The sequence below is a fragment of the Paralichthys olivaceus genome, chromosome 22 (genome assembly GCF_024713975.1).
Source record: "Paralichthys olivaceus isolate ysfri-2021 chromosome 22, ASM2471397v2, whole genome shotgun sequence".
In the NCBI taxonomy this organism is placed as follows: Eukaryota; Metazoa; Chordata; class Actinopteri; order Pleuronectiformes; family Paralichthyidae; genus Paralichthys; species Paralichthys olivaceus.
The window spans coordinates 10,917,960-10,937,247 of record NC_091114.1 but is presented as its reverse complement, the minus strand read 5'-3'; the positions used below and the strand labels follow the sequence as shown (position 1 = coordinate 10,937,247).

The 19,288-nt window shown below is 39.9% G+C and overlaps 3 protein-coding genes across 6 annotated transcripts; 2 read left to right on the top strand and 1 right to left on the bottom strand.

Moving 5' to 3' along the window:
- Positions 1-31: 31 nt before the first annotated feature.
- LOC109634868 (butyrophilin subfamily 1 member A1-like) lies at positions 32-4,360 on the bottom strand. The gene is made up of 9 exons (XM_020095644.2): positions 4,126-4,360; positions 3,898-3,972; positions 3,041-3,400; positions 2,658-2,957; positions 2,490-2,579; positions 2,180-2,221; positions 1,413-1,436; positions 1,248-1,286; positions 32-1,150 (listed from the first exon to the last, which is right to left on the bottom strand). Exons 1-9 carry the CDS (start codon positions 4,127-4,129, stop codon positions 624-626), a joined length of 1,461 nt encoding a protein of 486 aa, XP_019951203.2. The 5' UTR covers positions 4,130-4,360; the 3' UTR covers positions 32-623.
- A 689-nt stretch (positions 4,361-5,049) lies between these two features.
- On the top strand, positions 5,050-9,961 carry mfsd8 (major facilitator superfamily domain containing 8). Of its 2 annotated transcripts, XM_020095643.2 has the most exons (12): positions 5,050-5,404; positions 5,789-5,871; positions 6,234-6,277; positions 6,525-6,765; positions 6,879-6,992; positions 7,130-7,274; positions 7,378-7,436; positions 7,854-7,962; positions 8,080-8,214; positions 8,303-8,406; positions 8,489-8,715; positions 8,821-9,961. In XM_020095643.2, exons 1-12 carry the CDS (start codon positions 5,346-5,348, stop codon positions 9,025-9,027), a joined length of 1,527 nt encoding a protein of 508 aa, XP_019951202.2. In that variant the 5' UTR covers positions 5,050-5,345; the 3' UTR covers positions 9,028-9,961. The 2 variants fall into 2 exon arrangements, with proteins under 2 accessions (XP_019951202.2, XP_069375292.1); XM_069519191.1 differs by lacking the exon at positions 5,789-5,871 and having other exon boundaries at positions 5,052-5,404.
- Positions 9,962-10,828: 867 nt separating this feature from the next.
- Positions 10,829-19,267, top strand: LOC109634952 (tetratricopeptide repeat protein 31-like). 3 transcript variants are annotated; one of them, XM_020095824.2, is made up of 18 exons: positions 10,829-11,026; positions 11,201-11,223; positions 12,495-12,561; positions 12,644-12,759; positions 12,864-12,944; positions 13,036-13,095; positions 13,202-13,378; positions 13,984-14,115; positions 14,241-14,313; positions 14,444-14,534; positions 14,628-14,769; positions 15,349-15,453; positions 16,020-16,119; positions 16,212-16,443; positions 17,010-17,084; positions 17,178-17,280; positions 18,088-18,203; positions 18,491-19,267. In XM_020095824.2, exons 1-18 carry the CDS (start codon positions 11,002-11,004, stop codon positions 18,567-18,569), a joined length of 1,797 nt encoding a protein of 598 aa, XP_019951383.2. In that variant the 5' UTR covers positions 10,829-11,001; the 3' UTR covers positions 18,570-19,267. The 3 variants fall into 3 exon arrangements, with proteins under 3 accessions (XP_019951383.2, XP_019951384.2, XP_069375291.1); XM_020095825.2 differs by having other exon boundaries at positions 10,843-11,026; positions 12,498-12,561; XM_069519190.1 differs by having other exon boundaries at positions 10,844-11,026; positions 11,201-11,422; positions 12,498-12,561.
- Positions 19,268-19,288: the final 21 nt, after the last annotated feature.

Genomic DNA, 19,288 nt, shown 5'->3' with positions numbered 1-19,288 from the left:
ACAAAAAGTGAAACAACTAAAAGATGCCAGATTTCAGATTCATTGAATTTATTCAGGTATTAAAATGTGAACACATCAATCGTAACATGAACGTTATATGAGATAAAAAAGTAGAGCAAAAAACATCTTGTATATCTTGTAAGAAATATTTAACAAAACGTTCTGGAAGGATGTGGTATGGGTCAGGGCCCTACACACCAAGAAAGCTCTGCAAACAATAGAGACAATCTAAACCTTATAGTGATAAGACAATTATTATTCATCATATGATGAATAATATCACTGAATGATTATATAGAAGGAATGACTTAATTATGGCGTCAATATGAATTAATTATAATTCAGATGTGTAGCAGTATAGGAATGCATTACATTTTGCAACCAATAAGAATACAGAGACATGACCTACATCTTATTTAGATTATCATGCATCATCATGTAGTTTACATGCTGTCATGATGAAATGGCATTTTCACAATAAAGTATATACAACACATGTACAGGTTATGATTCGCCCCTCTATGCTTTTCACTATTATTTGTGGTATCTGTATAACTATTAATATAGAAAAGTTGGATTCAAAAGATATTAAGATTCAGGCTCTTTTGCCCATGCCATTACATTCACTGTTCTGTCCTCTTTAATATCTCCATAGTTCCTTTGTCACCTTTACCAGGATTGAAAAACGGAAAGACTTCACCATGGAATGTAGTTATGAAAGACACAATGACAGATTCATCATCAACATTAAAAAAGGAAAGCTCTCCACTGTCATAATTCAGATACACACCAACTGTTTTCAGCCTTGAGCTGACAGGCAGTAAAACCTTTGATTCTGTGTTTAACTGAAGGCTGCCTGCTCTGACAGGGGAGGACGACAGGAACCAGAAACCATTAGATGTGCTAGAAAGAGCCTCAGCCTGCAGAGGGAAGTCAGTTGCCTGTGTTACCCCCACCCACCAGGACATTTTTATCCCTACTCCAGGTTTTTCCAAAGACACCTCCCAGTAGTGTTGTCCTGAAGTGAAGCCAGGGGTTCCCCTAATCACTGTGAGACAGGTAACCGGTTTTCCATCAGGATCAATGTTTTCTCTGAAGATACAATCTTTGATTTTGATGTTTGGATTCCGTTTGTCGAGTTCAATATTTACTGAAAAATGAAAGAATTGATTTGAATCAGACAGAGTCATAATAGGCTGATGTATAATGTATATGGTCAGTGTGATTCTCTTAAAAGTTTAGATTACCATAATGCTTTTTGGCCTCTTCAAGAGATGTCCCCTCAACTGTAAAACAAAGACAGACACAGTAAACATGGACTCAACACAAATCTCCAGCACGTAAGGACAGTCTGCTCCTATTTAAATTCAATACATGTCATGAGAACAATGAGTGGGTGAGTAACTTCTTACCTTCTTGTAAAAGCTTCTTATTCTCTGGAAACACAAAACATAAAAGTTAACCCATGAGCTCAGATTGTTTTTTAAATAAATTCACATACATATACTTGCTTGTAAACAAGATGAAACAAAAAGTACTGGACGGATTTCTACCGAACTTGTGTGTGTGAGTTTATTGTGCCAATTAATTAAGAATTCATTTTCCATCCTCTGTATTATAACCATCAATTTTATCATCTTATAGCCCTGAACATTTTCTGGCGATACGAGAGAAATATGTGTTCCTGATGGAGATTACAGATGCTTTGTTGACTTAGTGGATGCATCATTTACCCAAGTATGTTTATTTATATTTATTCATTTTATTATTTGGCTTAGTAAGGGTACACATGGTAATGAATTAATTAAATGAATGTTTATTATCCAGAAGAAAAAAAAAACTTTCTACCAAACTTGTGGAAGGATCCAGTATGGGTCCTGGAAGAAAGCTTTAAATTCTAGTGGGGATCCGGAGAAAGGGACAGGTCAGGAATTTACTTTTACTTGCTTTAAAGCTGTGGATTTGAGTGTTTTTTTGGGGGGAGGGGCATTTTCACCGTTTTCCCAGTGAATAATTCATGGATCTTGATGAAAGAAATCAGGAATATTTAGGGGACTGGCCTCTGTGTGAGAAACTTGGTGTGAATTGATTGAATTTAAGGGGGCCATTATTGGTGGTATGCGCTCTACTGAGTTAATAATGAAATGCGCTCCATGTGATTGTGTGAGGTATTTCTTACCCTCAGGTTGGCTCCTCTCTGATTTGTCTTTCTTCCGTAAAACTAGAGGTGAAAATTAAGTAAAATTATTTGCTGGATTTTCTGCAGTCAGGTAAACTTAATAAACTGACTTTTTGCCACTATTTTCTGACACAAAATTTGCCATAATGGAATAATTGTTAGTTGCAAACTGCCTGATACAGCACAGAATCAGTTAATACTTACATGAACATCACATTAACACTATGATTTGTGACTTTGATTGTGTTGATGAATTTCTTCAAATCTCCTTTTTATTGCGTGAAAGCCGAAAGAAATTGACAATGTGTACCTCTCTCTTTGATGTACAGTCCTCCAAGTACAGCTGACAGGGCCACAAGGACTAGAATGGTGATCACCAATCCAGGCACTGATCCAGGCACTAAATAAAAAACAATACATCTTAATAAATGTTTTATTAATGTTCTATTAAAATTAAGAGTCAGACAATTTTCTGTACCCTGTTTGTCAGCTTGAGGAAGGACTCCCAGACGCCCTCTTGCCTCCTTTGAGTCCTTTAACTCATCAGAGAGACCCACTAAGCAGGAAACCTCTGAGGAGCTCGGGACCAGCAGCCAGCTGTGGACTGACACAAGACCAGAAGAGACTTTGCTGTACTGCAAACTCTTTGGGGTCAGATTGTGCTTGTGGTCGGTCCAGTGCAGCCTCGGCTTCGGATACCAGCCTTCAGATTCACAGCTCATATTCACCACATTTTCTTCTGCCCACGCCATTGACAGGAGCGGGCTGGTTCCCATTTCTAGAAGTGGAATGATGAGGAAGAAGATTTGATGTAAAGGTGGAGACATTTTTTAGAATGTTTTTTTTCTCACTGACACTCACCTGTCACCTTGAGACTGACACTTCCACGGTCATAACCATGATCACTGCTCACATAACAAATGTAATCTCCCACGTCTTCAATCTTGACATTTTGCAGCTTCAGGCTCACATCTCCTGCTCCCAGCCCACCGGATGCTGCATCCTTTAGGGCAAATGAGGCTCGGCCCACGTACGAAGGATCTGCTACCATTTCTTTATTCTGATAATGTATGATTGGGGTATCGAATCGATCATTCTGGTACCAGCGTACCTCCAGAGCCTCGGCACTCTGTGGTGGATTGAGCCAGCATGGTAGTGTGATTTCTCCACCCAGGGGCTCTAAGACAGGTGACCTGACCAAAACCACGAGGCTCTTTGAAACTGCAATAGAATAAATGCTATTAGTCAAGATAATGTTTTTGTCTTCTGTATTTTGGCGAAAATATAATATTAAGTGAAAAATTCTTTGTAACTAAAACTGTATCTACAACAGCATGTTTGTTTGACAATCTTCAGCCAGAATCCAGGACCATAGAGGTCAGGGTTGGAAGAGGGATTCACCTGTATCCAGCCAAATCCCTTTGTTTGAGACCATGCATGTTGGTTTGAGTTTATTGTGCCAATTAATTAAGAATTGTTCCTGATGAAGATGATGCTTTGTTGACTTAGTGGATGCATCATTTACCCAAGTATGTTTATTTATATGTATTCATTTTATGATTTGGTTTAGTAAGGGTTAACATGGTAATTCATTAATTAAATGAATGTTTATTATCCAGAAAAAAACAGTTATTGCCACAATAACCTGATCACATGCATAAAAAAGGTCAGAATGTAGAGTTAATATATTGTAAAATGGAGGAAAAGTGTAAATTTACCAGAGGAAGCAGTTGACAAAGATGAGAAAAGAAGCACCAAAGGGGCCATGCGTGTTACACATCTCATGTGTAAACCTGTCAAATGAAAGGAGTATTAATTCAGAGAGGAGACACACATAACATATGATAATCCACGCTTTATGATCTGGTTTGAATAAGTACCACTTCAATAATAAAAGAGTAAAGGTAAATGTGGGTCTGTCGCAGCAAAATGAAAGGTAGGCCTACCCATCGTGATCCCAGATGGAAATATGCTTCAAGCCAGTCCAGGATTTGACTTCAAAGACAGAAATCAACACCTAGTTCAGGTTTAGAATCAGATCCGAGCTCCCGTAATCGAGCAAATTTCCTCGTGGACCTTGAAAATGAAAGACGAAAGTGTTTGATCTTTGTCTGCACGTTCACTCTCCCTTTCACTTTCCATAAAACGCAGTTTTTAGATTCAGCTACCAGGATTCACCACCAGGGCGCAGATACACTCTGATGGCAGCAGGGGCGTCGCTACCTGATCTGCAAAGCAGGGGAGATCATGGGGCCCCTCAGCTGGGAGCCCCCCCCCCCCCCCCCCCCCCACGAAGGACTGGATTCTTTTGTTGAATGGAGTAACACAACATTTGCTCCGGTGTATTCGTGCAAACGCCAACATGCAAACACTCACAAAATAAATTCCACAATAACAAGAAGCACAGAAATGTAAAGGTGTTTGCAGCATCTTGTTCTTCTTAGACCCTTGAACCTGAACTTCAGATCACAGTGCGTCACATTATAATAAGAGCCTTTATAATAAGTGTATTTGTGTTCACATGTAAAATGCTCCACGCTTTAATGGAGCACACGGGACCTGATCCACTGCTCTGACATGTTTATGTGATTTCTAACACGTGAGTTTTCTGCGTCAAGGTGGACGGAAAACACCCGGATGTTGTGTGATATTGTCTCCAAAATAAAACCACGAAGTCGGTAATAGCTGTACTACAACGCTAACAAATTAAGATTATGCCTTATTATGACTGTACATACATATACAGTCTATGTATGACTATATATGGATGCGAGTAGTTGCTCTCAATGAAAACAAACATGACATTTCATTTTGATTAATTAGTGATTTGAGGTTATTTTGAAAAGCCTGACCGGAAGTTTCCATTTCAAGTACGTTAGCTTTATTGCTAATGAATTGTTGTCTGGTGCCATAGTCCAATTAGCCACCTAGCTTGTGTAAGGACGTCGGGTTGAAATGACTCCGAGCATCACGTGTGGAGCAGGTTAGACCAGAGTTGTATCATATAACAATGCGAATGCTAGCTCGGGTTGCTACCGTAGCTAGCTAGCCGCCCGGGGGCTGTATTTCGGTGTAGCGCAGTTGTCCCGCTGCTGAATGGCGAAGTAGCAGCACAGTTTCATATCTGCAAAGTTGGCGACTCCGTCCCTCTGGGTTTTCAGGGAACATGTCGCTACTTGTTGACTCCGACGATGACACGCCGCTGCTCCGGGACGATGCCAGCAGGTGAGGGCGAGAGTTCAACCACGAACTACAGAGTTCAGCTGAGTTATTAGATCCGTAAACACGGAGTGATGCAACTGCACAAACATTGCAGAACACTGAAGTGAATACCGTGCATTGTGTAAAGCATTCATGTTAGACTGTTTTACCAGCCTGTCAGTAACTTCACACCACCTGTCCTTTCCCCTTGTCTTGTCCTGTCCTGTCATGTACTGTCCTCCTGCCTTGTCTTGTTTTGTCCTGTCCTATCATCCTGTCTTTGCCTGTACTGTCCCCTTGTCTTGTCTTGTCCTGTCCTGTACTGTCCCCTTGTCTTGTCTTGTCCTGTCTCATCTTGGCCTTTCCTGTTCTGTCCCCTTGTCTTGTCCTGTCCCCCCTTATGTGCAGCGATGACTCCCAGGATGGAGACTACAGGAGTCGGTGGAGGTCCATCAGAGTCATGTACTTCACCATGTTCCTCAGCAGCGTCGGTGAGGAAAGCCACAAGTTACATATTAAAGGGATAGTTCACCCAAAAATGAAAATTCCCCCATTATCTACTCACCACTGTGTCGATGGAGCGGTGGGTGAAGTGTTTGAGTCCACACAACACTTCTGGAGTTTCAGGGGTAAACAAAGTCTCCAGTTAACCTAACCACTATGTGTCTTTGGACTGTGGCAGGACGCTGGAGTAGCTGAGGTAAATGCAGACATGGGAAGAACATGCACCTTAAGAGATGAATAGGTTTTATTTATGTTGTTTCCCTCATAGACTCTGAATATGTTGTGTTTGGTATGGAGTTTGGGATTTTTGGCAGCATCCAAATCATCAATGTGTTGTGTTCACTTTCAGGTTTCACTATAGTCATCACATCACTTTGGCCCTATTTGCATAAGGTATGTGTGACTCTGAATTTGTTTTGATTAAGGGGCAGTGCTTTTGCTGTTTAAATGCAAATGCAGGGTAAAAAGGAAGTCAAAGATTATATATAATCACTTAGGGACTCAACTTTGGATTCAGCAGGAAGACTTCCCACGTCAAATATATCTGCATGTGTCAATGATGGTACTTGTTCATAGTATTGCATAGTAAAAAAAGTCATTCTTGTGCTTTTACTTTTTCTTCTATCTGTTTTTCACATAGATGGATGCAAGCGCCAACGCCAGCTTCCTGGGATGGGTGGTGGCAGCCTACAGCCTCGGTCAGATGGTGGCCTCACCCATTTTCGGCCTGTGGTCTAATCACCGACCACGCAGGGAGCCACTGGTGTGCTCCATTTTCATCAACCTGTTGGGCAATATCTATTACGCCTATGCATACCTGCCCACGACCAGCAACAAGTTCCACATCCTCTTGTCCAGAGCTTTTGTCGGCTTTGGAGCAGGTGATGTGTGGGATTCTTATTTTCTCTCAAACATATGTACATTACCCCCCATTTGCAATTTGATGATCAGTGTCACACATCCTCTAAAAGTAGATTTGGTCTTTTCGTGGCAGGCAACGTTGCTGTGGTGAGGTCGTATGTTGCTGAGGCAACATCGCTCAAGGAGAGAACCGGTGCTATGGCGAACATGAGCGCCTGTCAGGCCCTGGGTTTCATCCTCGGACCGGGTAACGATGCCTGCATGTTGTTATGATCATGCAAAGCTGCCCAGCGTGCTGTCAGTGTAGTGTATGCTTTGAAAAGTCAACAAGGACAGAAGTTTTTGGTTTAATTCTTAACATTTGCATGTGTTTGCATTTGACAGCACTTCAGGCGTGCCTGTCGTTCATCGGCGAGCACGGTTTCACGGTGAAGTTCATAGATCTGCAGCTCAACATGTACACTGCTCCTGCTTTACTGGCTGCAGCTTTTGGCCTCATCAACATCCTGCTGGTCCTGTTGGTGCTGAGGTGATGATTTCCCCTGCACAGATACACAATATGTAAAGTGCTCACGTAGTTTTTGATATTTAAATACATGGAACAAAGATAACCTTACTATGTTCATCAACAGAGAGCATCGTGTGGATGATCATGGAAGACACATCCAAGCCATCAACGTCATAACAGAAGGTATGTGATGTCCTGCTCTGCTTTTTAAGAACACATGTTTTAATTGAACACAAATGCAAAGTAGATATTGTGATGAAAAATTCACATTAATTCTTTCTGAGATATCTGTATCCTTCCAGTATGCATTTGTTGTGTCTTAGAAACATTATCAACACGCCGACTCGCTCGCTGTAAATTTTCTGGAATTCTTCTTGCTGTCTTTTCAAATGGTCTCAGCCCAATTAACTAGGGGACTGAGAGGATTCGTTCTGGAAAATGTGTGGAGCAACTGACTCAGACCTTCTCTTCTACAGCCCCACTGGAAATTTTCAGGAAGATACCCGGACTTCAGTGCATGTCTGAAAGCTGCTTTACAGCGTGAATCCCAGTGTTTCCTGGTTAAAGCATTTATTGCCCCCCCCTTTTCTTCTGCTATAGATAGAGATGACATTAGTGAAGAAACTGAGGAAACCATTGATTACATAGCTGTCCTGACCTCCAACGTCCTCTTCTTCATGGTCATGTTCATCTTTGCCATCTTTGAGACGTACGTATTTCATTGCAGAATACAGAAGCAGTCGAATCGGCGTGTAACAGACAGTTCTTAGTATCTCATGCCTGCGAATTTACACTTGACTGGTTTCACTTGTTTATGATTTTGCAGAATCGCCACCCCTTTTTCCATGGACATGTTCGCCTGGACAAGGAAAGAAGCTGTAATATACAATGGCATCATCATGTGCTGCATTGGATTTGAATCCATCGTTGTGTTCCTTGTTGTAAAAGTGGCTTCTCAAAGGTACAGCTCCTCGTGAATTTGTTGAAGACAACTACTCCTGAACTTGTCATAGTTATGTTAAACACCAGGGATGTTTACTTCCTGCCAGGGTTGGGGATCGTCCTGTGTTGCTGGTAGGATTGGCCATTATATTCTGTGGTTTCTTTACCCTGCTTCCATGGGGGAATCATTACCCAAAAATCCAGTGGGCGGGTATGGATTGTTTTAATGGCACAAGATGTTTCCGTTGAAGTGAAAAATGATTTATTAATATTTTTTTCTCTTCCGAACCCAGACCTAAAAAACAACTCATTGGTCAGTCACATATCTGAGGCCACGTTAGCCTCCAACAGCTCTTTAGAACCAACAGGATGCCCGTATCAACAGACCTGGTGCCAGTATACTCCCGCAATACACATCGGTCAGTACATCTCAGCTGACATCTTGATTGGCATGGGATACCCAGCCTGCAACGTCATGTCCTACACACTTTATTCCAAAATCCTCGGACCCAAACCTCAGGTGAGAAGATTATAGTAGATTATAGGATAAGGTGCTTTATTTTTAAAACATGATGAAATGGTTGAATGCATTTGAGAATCATTAATGTGGATTTTCTCGCTGCAGGGTGTGTACATGGGGTGGTTGACGGCCTCTGGCAGCGGTGCACGGACATTGGGTCCTGTTTTCGTCTCCCAGGTTTACACGATCTTGGGACCTCGCTGGGCCTTCAGCCTCATCTGCGGGATGGTGATAGGGGCCATCGTCCTCCTGAGCTCTGTTTACCACAGACTCATCGCATTCTCTGTACGCCACGGACGGACGGTAGAATAAATCTCAATAGAGAGACCGATGGCAGTTTCCTTACTTTTATTCTCAGTTAGATAAGATGAACCCAAAACCGTTTTTTCCATTACTCTTAGTCACTTTACAATGTGGTTATTGATTTGAGAGTTAATGACTCAGGGTGGACCTTTGAACTCTATGGCGAAGAGATAAGCCAGGTTGTTCCTCTTGACCAAGAAAAGGCTGCTCCGCTTTGAGTTCAAAGGGAGCGAGAAGTGCTGCTGCACTTTCACTCATTGTGAAAGAAGTCACGTGATGCTTCATAATTCTGTAAGGCATTGTCTTGTATGAGGTGAAGGCAGGATATCGAGCCGATTGCAGTTTTAAATCAAAAAGTTACTCAACATTTGTTACTGAAATATTGTAACTTAAAGCACAGTGTTAATTAATTCTGAATGAATGAATACAGAGGCTTCTTTAGCAGAGGACAGGTTTTTTGGGCTGACTTTGCTTTGAAGATAAGATCGACTTCCCCACACTGGGGAAACTGCAACATTGGAATCCACAGGCTCATGCACAGACAATGTGAACTACCACAATCTTAATGATGCTACTTTAATACAAATACATTAGTTATTTAATTTTTACTGACAGGAAATGTGTTGACGATTGTATAAGATCTGATTCCTTGGAATTGGCATTCCTTATGTTGTATTTACTACACTTTCAAAGTTTTTATTTTGCAGGTTTTTAAATGTGTGATAATGTTTGTTGTGCAAGATATTTTACAAACAAATAGGGGGGATAATATATAAATATTTCCAATATATAATTTCTATATTTGACTGTTAAATAATGGTATTTTTTGTGTGTGGTTGTTTAAAACTACACGTGGTCGTCTACCTGAACTAATTCTGAATGTGATGTGTGAATGCATGTATGATAATGATTAACTGAGTGATGCATTGAAGATTTAATATGATCCCACTTTCTCTGTGTCAATTTATTATCAACTTGAGCTGGGTTTTCAAAGCAATTGAGAGAAATGGCTTTTTAATTGCCTACACACAGAATAAACATAATATACATACAACTTTACAAGTCCGTTTGAGATTAAATGTTAAACGTTTTCAGAGCACAAGAGTCAGAAGTCAAAAATTCATTTAAGAGCCTTTTACGAGAAATACATGTGACATTAAAGAAATAACATCTGAAAGCTCCACATATTATATAAAGACCCAACCTTTATATAAATTAATATAGCAGTTATTTCTCTGAATATATAAATGTGCAAAAGTTATAAAATTGTTGCAACTACAAAAGTCTTGATATGTGGAAAAAATAAAATATGTCAAATATATATAAATAGGTATAAGTATACATAAATATAGTGTACAATGTGCAATATTATGAGATATGTGCACATTATATTATATTAACAAACAATATATTTTATAGCATTGTGATGTATGAAGTAATATGAACTAATAGTAATACATAGATTAAAAGAAGCCATATAATACAGCAATAACAATAACACATAGAAACCTTAAGGTTCCAAACTGTGGCTTTATAATAAGGAACCATGAACACGTTCAATCTGTCGTTCTTTTTATTCTAGAATAAAATTAATTCATTAACTCCCAATAAATGTAAATAAACTGTAAAAGTTAAAATAAAGGCACAATTACTACATTCACATTACTAATGTTACAACACAGATAGATGTTGCAGAAAATCAATATAATATAAAGTAATATTTTATAAAGCATTGTTAAATAAATCATGTAAATGATATAATGCAGGGAGGACACATCTGTCCAGCAGAGGGCAGCAACGGCAGCATCATTGCGGCGCGCATGCGTCAGAAACAAGCGGACTTCCGCTCGTTCACGCCGATGTTTGTTGGGAGCGCGAGCGACATGAGCCGAAAGTTAGCTGCTAACTTTTGAAACGCACGAGTTACGCAGATAAATGCGTAATAAACTGCATTTAAAGCGCATATGAAGCTGCGGGGGAACCATGGAGATGTACAGAGACGAGACGGGTGAGGAAGCGCTTTAGCGCAGATGCTAATTCCTCCTCTGAGGAGTCGTGGGCGGTGAATTAGCTGGTAACCGCTGGACAGGAAGAAAAACTAATGAATCATCGCAAAACACACACACACACACACTGGTTCGATGTGACACTGAAACATCAAACGTGTCTTCTTCTTTTCCAGAGTTTATGGACATGGACATGATCGTAAGTACGGCTCTTTAATTCACCTGCTGCTTGTGCGTTCTGCTGAGACAGCGGTGGGTCCGCGGCGGTGAACACAGCGAGAGGTGTGAGCAGCTGCCATGGTGAAGTGTTTCTAACACGGTGGTCACCTCGTCAGACTCTGACCTGTCCTGCTCTGTTGTGCACACATGGTCACTTCCGGTGGATGTTCCGCACACAGGTGTGCTGTGTTTGCGCAGCTGCTGCTGCTGCTGCTGCTCCTTGTGCCAATCAAGGAGACAGACACAGAGACAGCACAGGGGACGTACATGCATGGTCTTTACAGTGTTGGACAATCCAATCAAATCGAAAACAGAGCCACGATTACAAACTTTGCGAATTTCAACATGAGCATTTCTGTCAAATAGCTGCTGCTGTTGTGACACTGAAGTTCTCTGCTTCCTGAATTCAGCTGACTTCCCACTTCTTTTAAATCACCTCTTAAAACCCATTTTATGGACTTTCAGCTTTTATTTTGCTTCTCATATCACTGCTTTTGCATGTTCACGTTTCCATCTGACACACCCAGCTCTATATATTATTCACTTCATTAGAACCCTACCTTGTTTCCAGCTAAACTAGGTTTTCCGGCCTCCTTGTCACGTTGCATCATTGTGAATTGTTATTTCTCTTATATTTCTTCTTCCTGCTTTGCTGTCAAAGCACATTGTAAGCTATGTTTTTAAAAACAGCTATATAACTAAAGTTTATTATTATTATTAGTAGTAGTAGTAGTAGTAGTAGTAGTACCTTGGCTGAGGTAACACGCACAAAAGAGCATTTTCTCTTAAGTTCTTGGTGGTAGTTCACCGAAACTTGTGATGTGGCCAAAATTAGCTGAGTCATCTGCAATATCCTCAACAAAACCACATCTGTCACATCAGGTCGTCACAAAACTCCAAAAAGGATTTGACCTCTGCTACCTTTGAAAGATTGGTCTTACTGCCTCACTTATCTTTACTTTTAAAAGACAGTCTCAACAAATGAGATGCAGTCTGTTGTGCCTTCAGAAAGGAAGTGGCTGGACTCCTGATGATCTCAGAGCAGCCCCAGGGCAAAGGAAAGTGAAACCTAACTGCAGTCCGTACTGGCATCAGATTCCTCAGAAACAAATTAACCTTGTTTTGCTTTGACTATACTTAGGGGGTGGAGGGCAGCCTAGTTTGGGAAAACGAAAGTTTAAAGGCTGATATGATGATTGTCAGCAACTAGGTAAAATGCCCTTTGACATGTCTTTCTCTCCTGTTTAATAGCAGAAGGTTGTGGGTATGTTGAACAGAGACCGTAGCCTTCAAAGGATTGTCAACTTTGGACTCCGGGGTATGATTTACATTTAAGATTTGACATATACACACACACAACACAGTCTTATATTTTTTTATGACAAACTTTTTCTTCACAGGTCTGGAATACACGGATGAGGATGATGATGGAATTACGAGATGGTTACCTCCACCGCGTTATCACACTGGTGACATTCCTCGCCCATCCCCTCCAACTCCTCAGGTCAAAGAGAGTGTAAGTTCACTTTTGTTGTATCTGTCCTTGATGTTGATGTTTTAAAGATGAGACGTGATTCTGTAGAGTTCCGCTGGTTAATGTTTGTTATATAACTCTGGTAGGAAGCTGAAAGAAATGCCAGATTACTTGAAGAAATTAGAAAAAAGACAGAAAAGGCTGAGAAGAAGAAGCTTAAGAAACAGGTAAATTCTGTCTCTGGTTAAAAAGAAAATTATTGTAATAAGTGAGTGTTCAAATATGTAGATAAAGCTTTTGTGCATTCTTGTCAAACAGAATCAGAAGAGGAAAAAACAGCTTGAGAAGGAAAAACAGAACCTCCTAAAAGCCGAAAAGGTAAAATCCTATGTTTAACATCTTTTTAAAAGGGAACCTTAAAAATAAACTCGTCAAGTTTCATTCTCAAGTCTTCACGTAATGTTTGTGTTTTCTTGATTTGCAGGGAGAAACTGATGCACAGCAATCTAAAGCAGAGGATAGTAAACCCGTTGATGGGAAACAAAAAGATGATACAGATTCCAGTGTTAAAAAGTCGACTTCAGCTCAAGATACAGAGAGCAGTGATGGCGAATCGAGTGGTGAAGATAGCAACACTGAGAATGAAACCTTTGAAAGTGAGGTACCAAGTGCTCCTGTTATTACTGCAATTCATACATCTGTTATTACACAGAATGAGGTTTCACATTTCAAATCTGATCCCTGCACTCTTGTAATTTTCTTCTACCTATTTGATCTGAGGAATCTAAGATGATGACTTTCTGTGCTGCATGCCGCACGTTTAAACATGACACAGGAAGTTAATCTATTAATACTTCTCTTACTCATATCTAGCATGTGACATATGAACACATATAGAGCATATTCTTCTGCCAAGGCCCAACAGTCCCCCTTAAATTCACTCAAGCTACACCAAATAACACACTCGCAGATATCAGTCCTTTAACCATGCATGATTTGTTTCATCAAGAAACATGAATAATTCTCCAGGAAAACTCCTGGGTCTGCCCCTTTGTCTTTTTGTTCATGCCAGAATGTATTGGGTTCTTTCTTGGCTCATGTCTCATCCTTCCGCCAAGTTTCATGGATGTTTCACCAACAAAAACAACCTCCTTAGCGAAGGTTTTTATGCAGGGATGCAGGTTTAGAATATTGATATTTAACAGGCTTAACAACTGGGGTTCGTTGTATTTCTGTTCCTAATGTTTTATTTCTTTATCTTTTAAGGAATTGGACATGACAAGTACTTTTGTGACTAAAGCTGCTCTCATAGCCAAGCGTAAAATGGAGAAGAAGCCGAAGCCTGAGAGGAAAGAGAAGAAGGTCCCGGTTAAGGAAAGTAAAACCAGACAGCCAGAGGTGATTGATCTCGCAAAAGAAACACAACTGATAACTCTTCGATTAACGACCATAAAACTGTAATAATCACTTGATTGTTTTTTATTACACGGGATAAAACTGCTCATCTCAATTCTCTCTTCCAGCCTGATCAGGCCTCTTCTGCCTGTAGCATCCCCACCATTGAAGATAATATAAAAATAAGTACTGAGCTCGCAGGTGGGTTTTGCCTGAATTGTGCACAAGCTCTATGCAACTTGTTGATGATGACACATGTCCTCATAATCATTTGCAGGCAAAATGTATATGATGATTTATATTTGAATAATCTATTCTTTTGCCCCTACAGTTATTGGAAATAGATTTGCAAGTTCTGGAGACTTTAATATGGCTGTGAAATACTTCACTGACGCAATTAAATACAACCCTACAGAGTTTAAGTAAGAGCTCTACTTCATTCACAGTAAATGTGCACATGATGCTCATACCACCACTGTTTTTTTTTTTACTTAATCTTATTGTTTCTGTCGCAGGTTGTTTGGGAATCGTTCCTTCTGTTTTGAAAAGATGAAACAATATGAGAAGGCGCTGACAGATGCAGAGCTGTGTGTTAATTTGTGTCCAGGCTGGGTTAAAGGTCGCTTTAGGAAGGGCAGAGCTCTGGCCGGTCTAAAGGTAAAGATCTCAATGAAATAAGAAAATATGTGCAGATATTTCAAAACTGTAAAATGTTTCATGCTGGTTTTACTTGCATCACGTTTTCTGTCCGTCCCATTCTCGTGAACAGACTTTCACATGTGGTCAAAGATGAATTAACTAGATTTTGGTGGTCAAAAGTCGAGATCACAGTGACCTCACAAAACAAAAAAAGGTTTTTGGCTTCTTGTACATGATATCTCAATCCTGCACAGAGAGATTTTTGTTCTTTTACACTCCATTAACATGACCCACGCTTCAGTGTTTGTGGCTGTGAATAAGTAACTTCTTTCACTTGGTTTTGTTTACCCTCATCCTTTCAGGTTGGAATGACTTTGAGTTCACGCTGGCCTCGTTGCAACTCAAATTAATTTGAAGTGTCACTGAGCTGCACAGGCTCACATTATTTACTCAGACTTGTTTTGACTCGCAGTTGCTGTGAACATGAATAACTGGGCTGATTAGTGGTCACGGTCAATGAGTCTCAACGTTTTGATTTAGTCCCAAAGTAGAGAGTGAGGAGAGTTCATCTTCTTTCTCTCTTTCTTCTTCCTGCAGAGGTATAATGAGGCTGCTCAGTCCTTCGGTGAAGTTCTCAAACTGGACGGTTCATATGCAGAAGCTGCTCAGGAACTTATGCGAGTGCAGATAACACAACTAATGGTGTGTTACATGTTTGTATAATCTCTCTCAATGGGTTTATGTAGGCTACATTCACACTACTGCCTTTTAGTTTCAAACACATCACTGTTGATGCACGGATGAGAATACAATGTGTCAGCGGTTCCGCGTCGTCATTGAGTCAAGAAGAGACATCTCTGATCTTACTTTTCACTATTGCTGTTTCTTATTTGTAGTTTTCTGCAACTAAACAACCAACTTCAGAAAAGACAATCCTCTTCCTGTTTACACAGGAAGTGCATATCATGCATCTGCATCATATGCATTTTCAGGTGTGTTGGAATGAAAAGATACTTATTCTGTTCCAGAGTTAAAACTCTCACCTGGATGGAGATCATTGCTCTTTTTAAAAATATATTAGTATGGGTGTAACCTGGTTGGTATTTTGTGTACCAGCTCAGTAGTTACTTAATTCAAATACTGTATATTTAAGATTTCTGATTTTTGCTCAGAAAATCAACTATTAGGAATATTTTGTACTGTGACACACTCGATATGTGTCGACAGACATCAAGTCTGGAGATTCTCAAATGTGTGTTTTGTTGCAGGAGTGTGGATTCACCCGGGAGCAGAGCTCAAATGCTTTAATTATTCATGGAACAGTTGACGAAGCCTTAGTTGTTCTGTCTAAGTTACACCACCATCCAGGTGAGTGTGCCCCCCCCCCCGATGAAGTAAAGTTTTGTCAGTTACTTACAGTAACTGACAAAAAGTATAGTAAACATTATTCTTGTGTTTAGGAGCTTTTCAAAGTGCCGCCCCACCAGCGCCTCAAGTCACGAACATCACCGGTGTGTCTCCACTCCTTTCAGCCAACACACACCATGCAGTCGCTGCTTATCCTTCTCAGGCCCTCACCGTTAAAAACAAACTCATCGGCCCAGTTCAGAATATGTCAAACATTCAGAGTCAACACAAACCTGCTCCTCATCAGGCCACGAAGATCAGCCATGAAAACATTCGACCACCACCGTGAGTATAAATCCACTACACCACAACAACTCGTTGATGGAACTAACTCAGACACTCAAATGACCGCAGAGTGTAATACTCTCTGAGTTTTTCCACGATGCTTCTATTGTAGTGAATTAAATCGTCCCTTTCTGAGATTTATCTCAGTTTACACACGGCAGCATTTCAGTGTCACAGAGTGATGTGAATCCACCTTAAATACTACAACATAAAATATTTTCCTATTAAAAGGTCAACGTGTCAATGATTCACTATCAGTGATGCTAACAATTATAAATACTATATCAGCGAATGTGATTTATGTGATGATTCTTGATTCAGTTCTCTTAATTTAACACTGTTCAGATAGAATATTAATAGTTGTTGGTGTTTCTTTACCTCTAATTAGACAGTATATTCTCATAGAGCAGAAAATCATTTGACGTGTTTATGAACTCCAGACTGTTGTGAATGATGGTGTTATGCATAAAAGGACTCACAAAATAAGAGGATCAATATTTGGATCTGGCCGCAGGTCTGTTGCCTTCATTTTCTTTTGAATGTATTGTGATGTTTTCTTTCAACAGGGAGCTGTTTCCAGTTTGGGTTGGAAACTTGAGTCATCCAGTAGCTGAGTCTCTGATAACCAACCTGTTTAACAAGTAAGATTGTTTAGTTGTTGTATTTCTGCAATTCAACCAAATATTGAAGTGTTGTGTACACACGCATTACAGTTGTCCTGTTGTCTCCTGCAGGGCTGGAGTTGTCTATAGTGTGAAGGTTCTGACTAACAAACGTTGTGCCTTCGTCAACTTTACCAAACAAGAGCATTGTGACGAGGCGATCCGACGTTTTCATGTAAGTACTTCCTGCTGTGTGCATCCTGGGCCTGAACTACAGTGTGACTACAAACTGTTTGTTTTCCTTTTTTAAATAGTATAATGTTCACTTGTATGTTTATGTAAACTGTATGTACCTGGGGAGGGGAAACTGCAAACCAGTTTGTTGAACACTGTAAATAATTCATATAAAAACCTTTCAGTGGCCTTTGCGTCAGTTTACAACAATTTCTAAAAATTTCTGTAGATGCATTTTTATCACAGTTACAGTCACATGTTGCAAAAAAGCTCAGGTTCCATCTCTTTTGAACCATTTAGAACTAAAACTTTAATTTCTCGCCTCAAAACAAAACATGAAATTACAACCGTTTGGTTAAACTTTTAATCACTGCCTTTGCTTTGAGAACAAATGGCTGCAAAAATGTTGACATTTGTCAACATTTTTAGGTAATTTCTTTGTTTAGCATTTGTGTTGAACATGTTGGCAGTGATTTGCAATTAACTCCAAAGATCATGATGGTTTTTATTCCATGTAGAGGCTGAGAAATGGAAGTTGACCCTTTTAATGTTGCATGAGGTCGATGATTCCGTCTCTCGCCAAAATCCTCCTCCCCAATCATGTCTCTCGCCCTGAGTAAATACTCAGGGAAATTCCATCCTCTGCTCCCCTCACACAGTTGGTCAGCTGAAGAAAAAACAAATGATTGCCTCCTTCCCTATGCGTACATACGTCCATAAGAAATAAAGCAACGTCAGCCTCCATCTAACCTACAGGAATAATTTCTCCTGTAGATAAAATGTAGATACAATTTGTTGGTGTCTTCAGGGCTTTGATCTGAACGGGATGAAGATCGCTGTGAGATATCCAGACAGGATTCCTCATGGCATTGGCATTTCAAGATCTGCCCTCAAAGCTGATTTCTTGCAGAATGAAAATCCGTGGTGAGTGCTTCATGTGTCTTAGTCTGAAAACAATAGCTCATCTTGTTTCACTTTCTATTGATATTGCTCACACCCTCTGCAGACGAGGAGCAGGACGCTGTTAGCTCGGTGTGATGACTGGATGTGATGGTTAACATGAACCTGACTGGAGTTACTGAAAAATGTGCTTTAGCTAAGTGACTGCTCTCAGCTGTTAGTCCTCCGGCCATGGAGGGTTGTTATCAAGATAACAAAAATGACGACTTGTGTTTTTTCACTCTGACACATGTCCTCATAATCATTTGCAGGCAAAATGTATATGGAAGCCGTCCACCTATCTGCCCTCACAGGCCCGTGCCTGAACACAAAGACGACGAGAAGAACTGACGGGACATGAGATGCGTCTGAGCTTCACTGCATCTAAAATCTCCCAATAAAACTAGAATCACTCGCACAGAGTTTAAAGGCTTTTACTGCCTCTCGAAGAAGTATTTGTTTTTAGTAAAACACAGAAACCACCCCTTATTAGTAGAGGTTTTGAAGGAATGTATTAGTTCATGACTACTTATCTTAATCATTTATTATATTTTATATATATTTTTGGACCAGAAGTAACAAGATATCAGATGTTAAAAAAAGAAAATTAAATGCCAGTAAAAAGCAATATCTGATTTTACAAATATTGAGTTTTATTTTCTAAAACTTGGAGTTCTAAAAGAACAGTGTTCAATTAATGTCTTAAGCTCTTTATTTCTAAATATCAATGTCAATATCAATGTCACAGACTTTGAATATTTTTTTTATTGGTGCCATGACCTTATCTAGACATTGATAACATTTACAGCCAGTATCTGAACGATCTGTATCCACTATCTATTCAAAATGATCTTATTATTCACTTATTATTCTTACTGTCAAGAAAATCCATAGTATATAATTCACCAGGGACCTCATGGCTCATTCAGCAGATGACTTTAAGGTTACAGCTCATCGTCATGAGGCGAGCTGTCGTGGGGTTTTTTATGCAGATACACTCATTCGTTTTAAGGGTTTGTTCAAGAATTAAAGATTCTTCCATATTCAGAGTTCTTGTCTCTTTTTTTTTT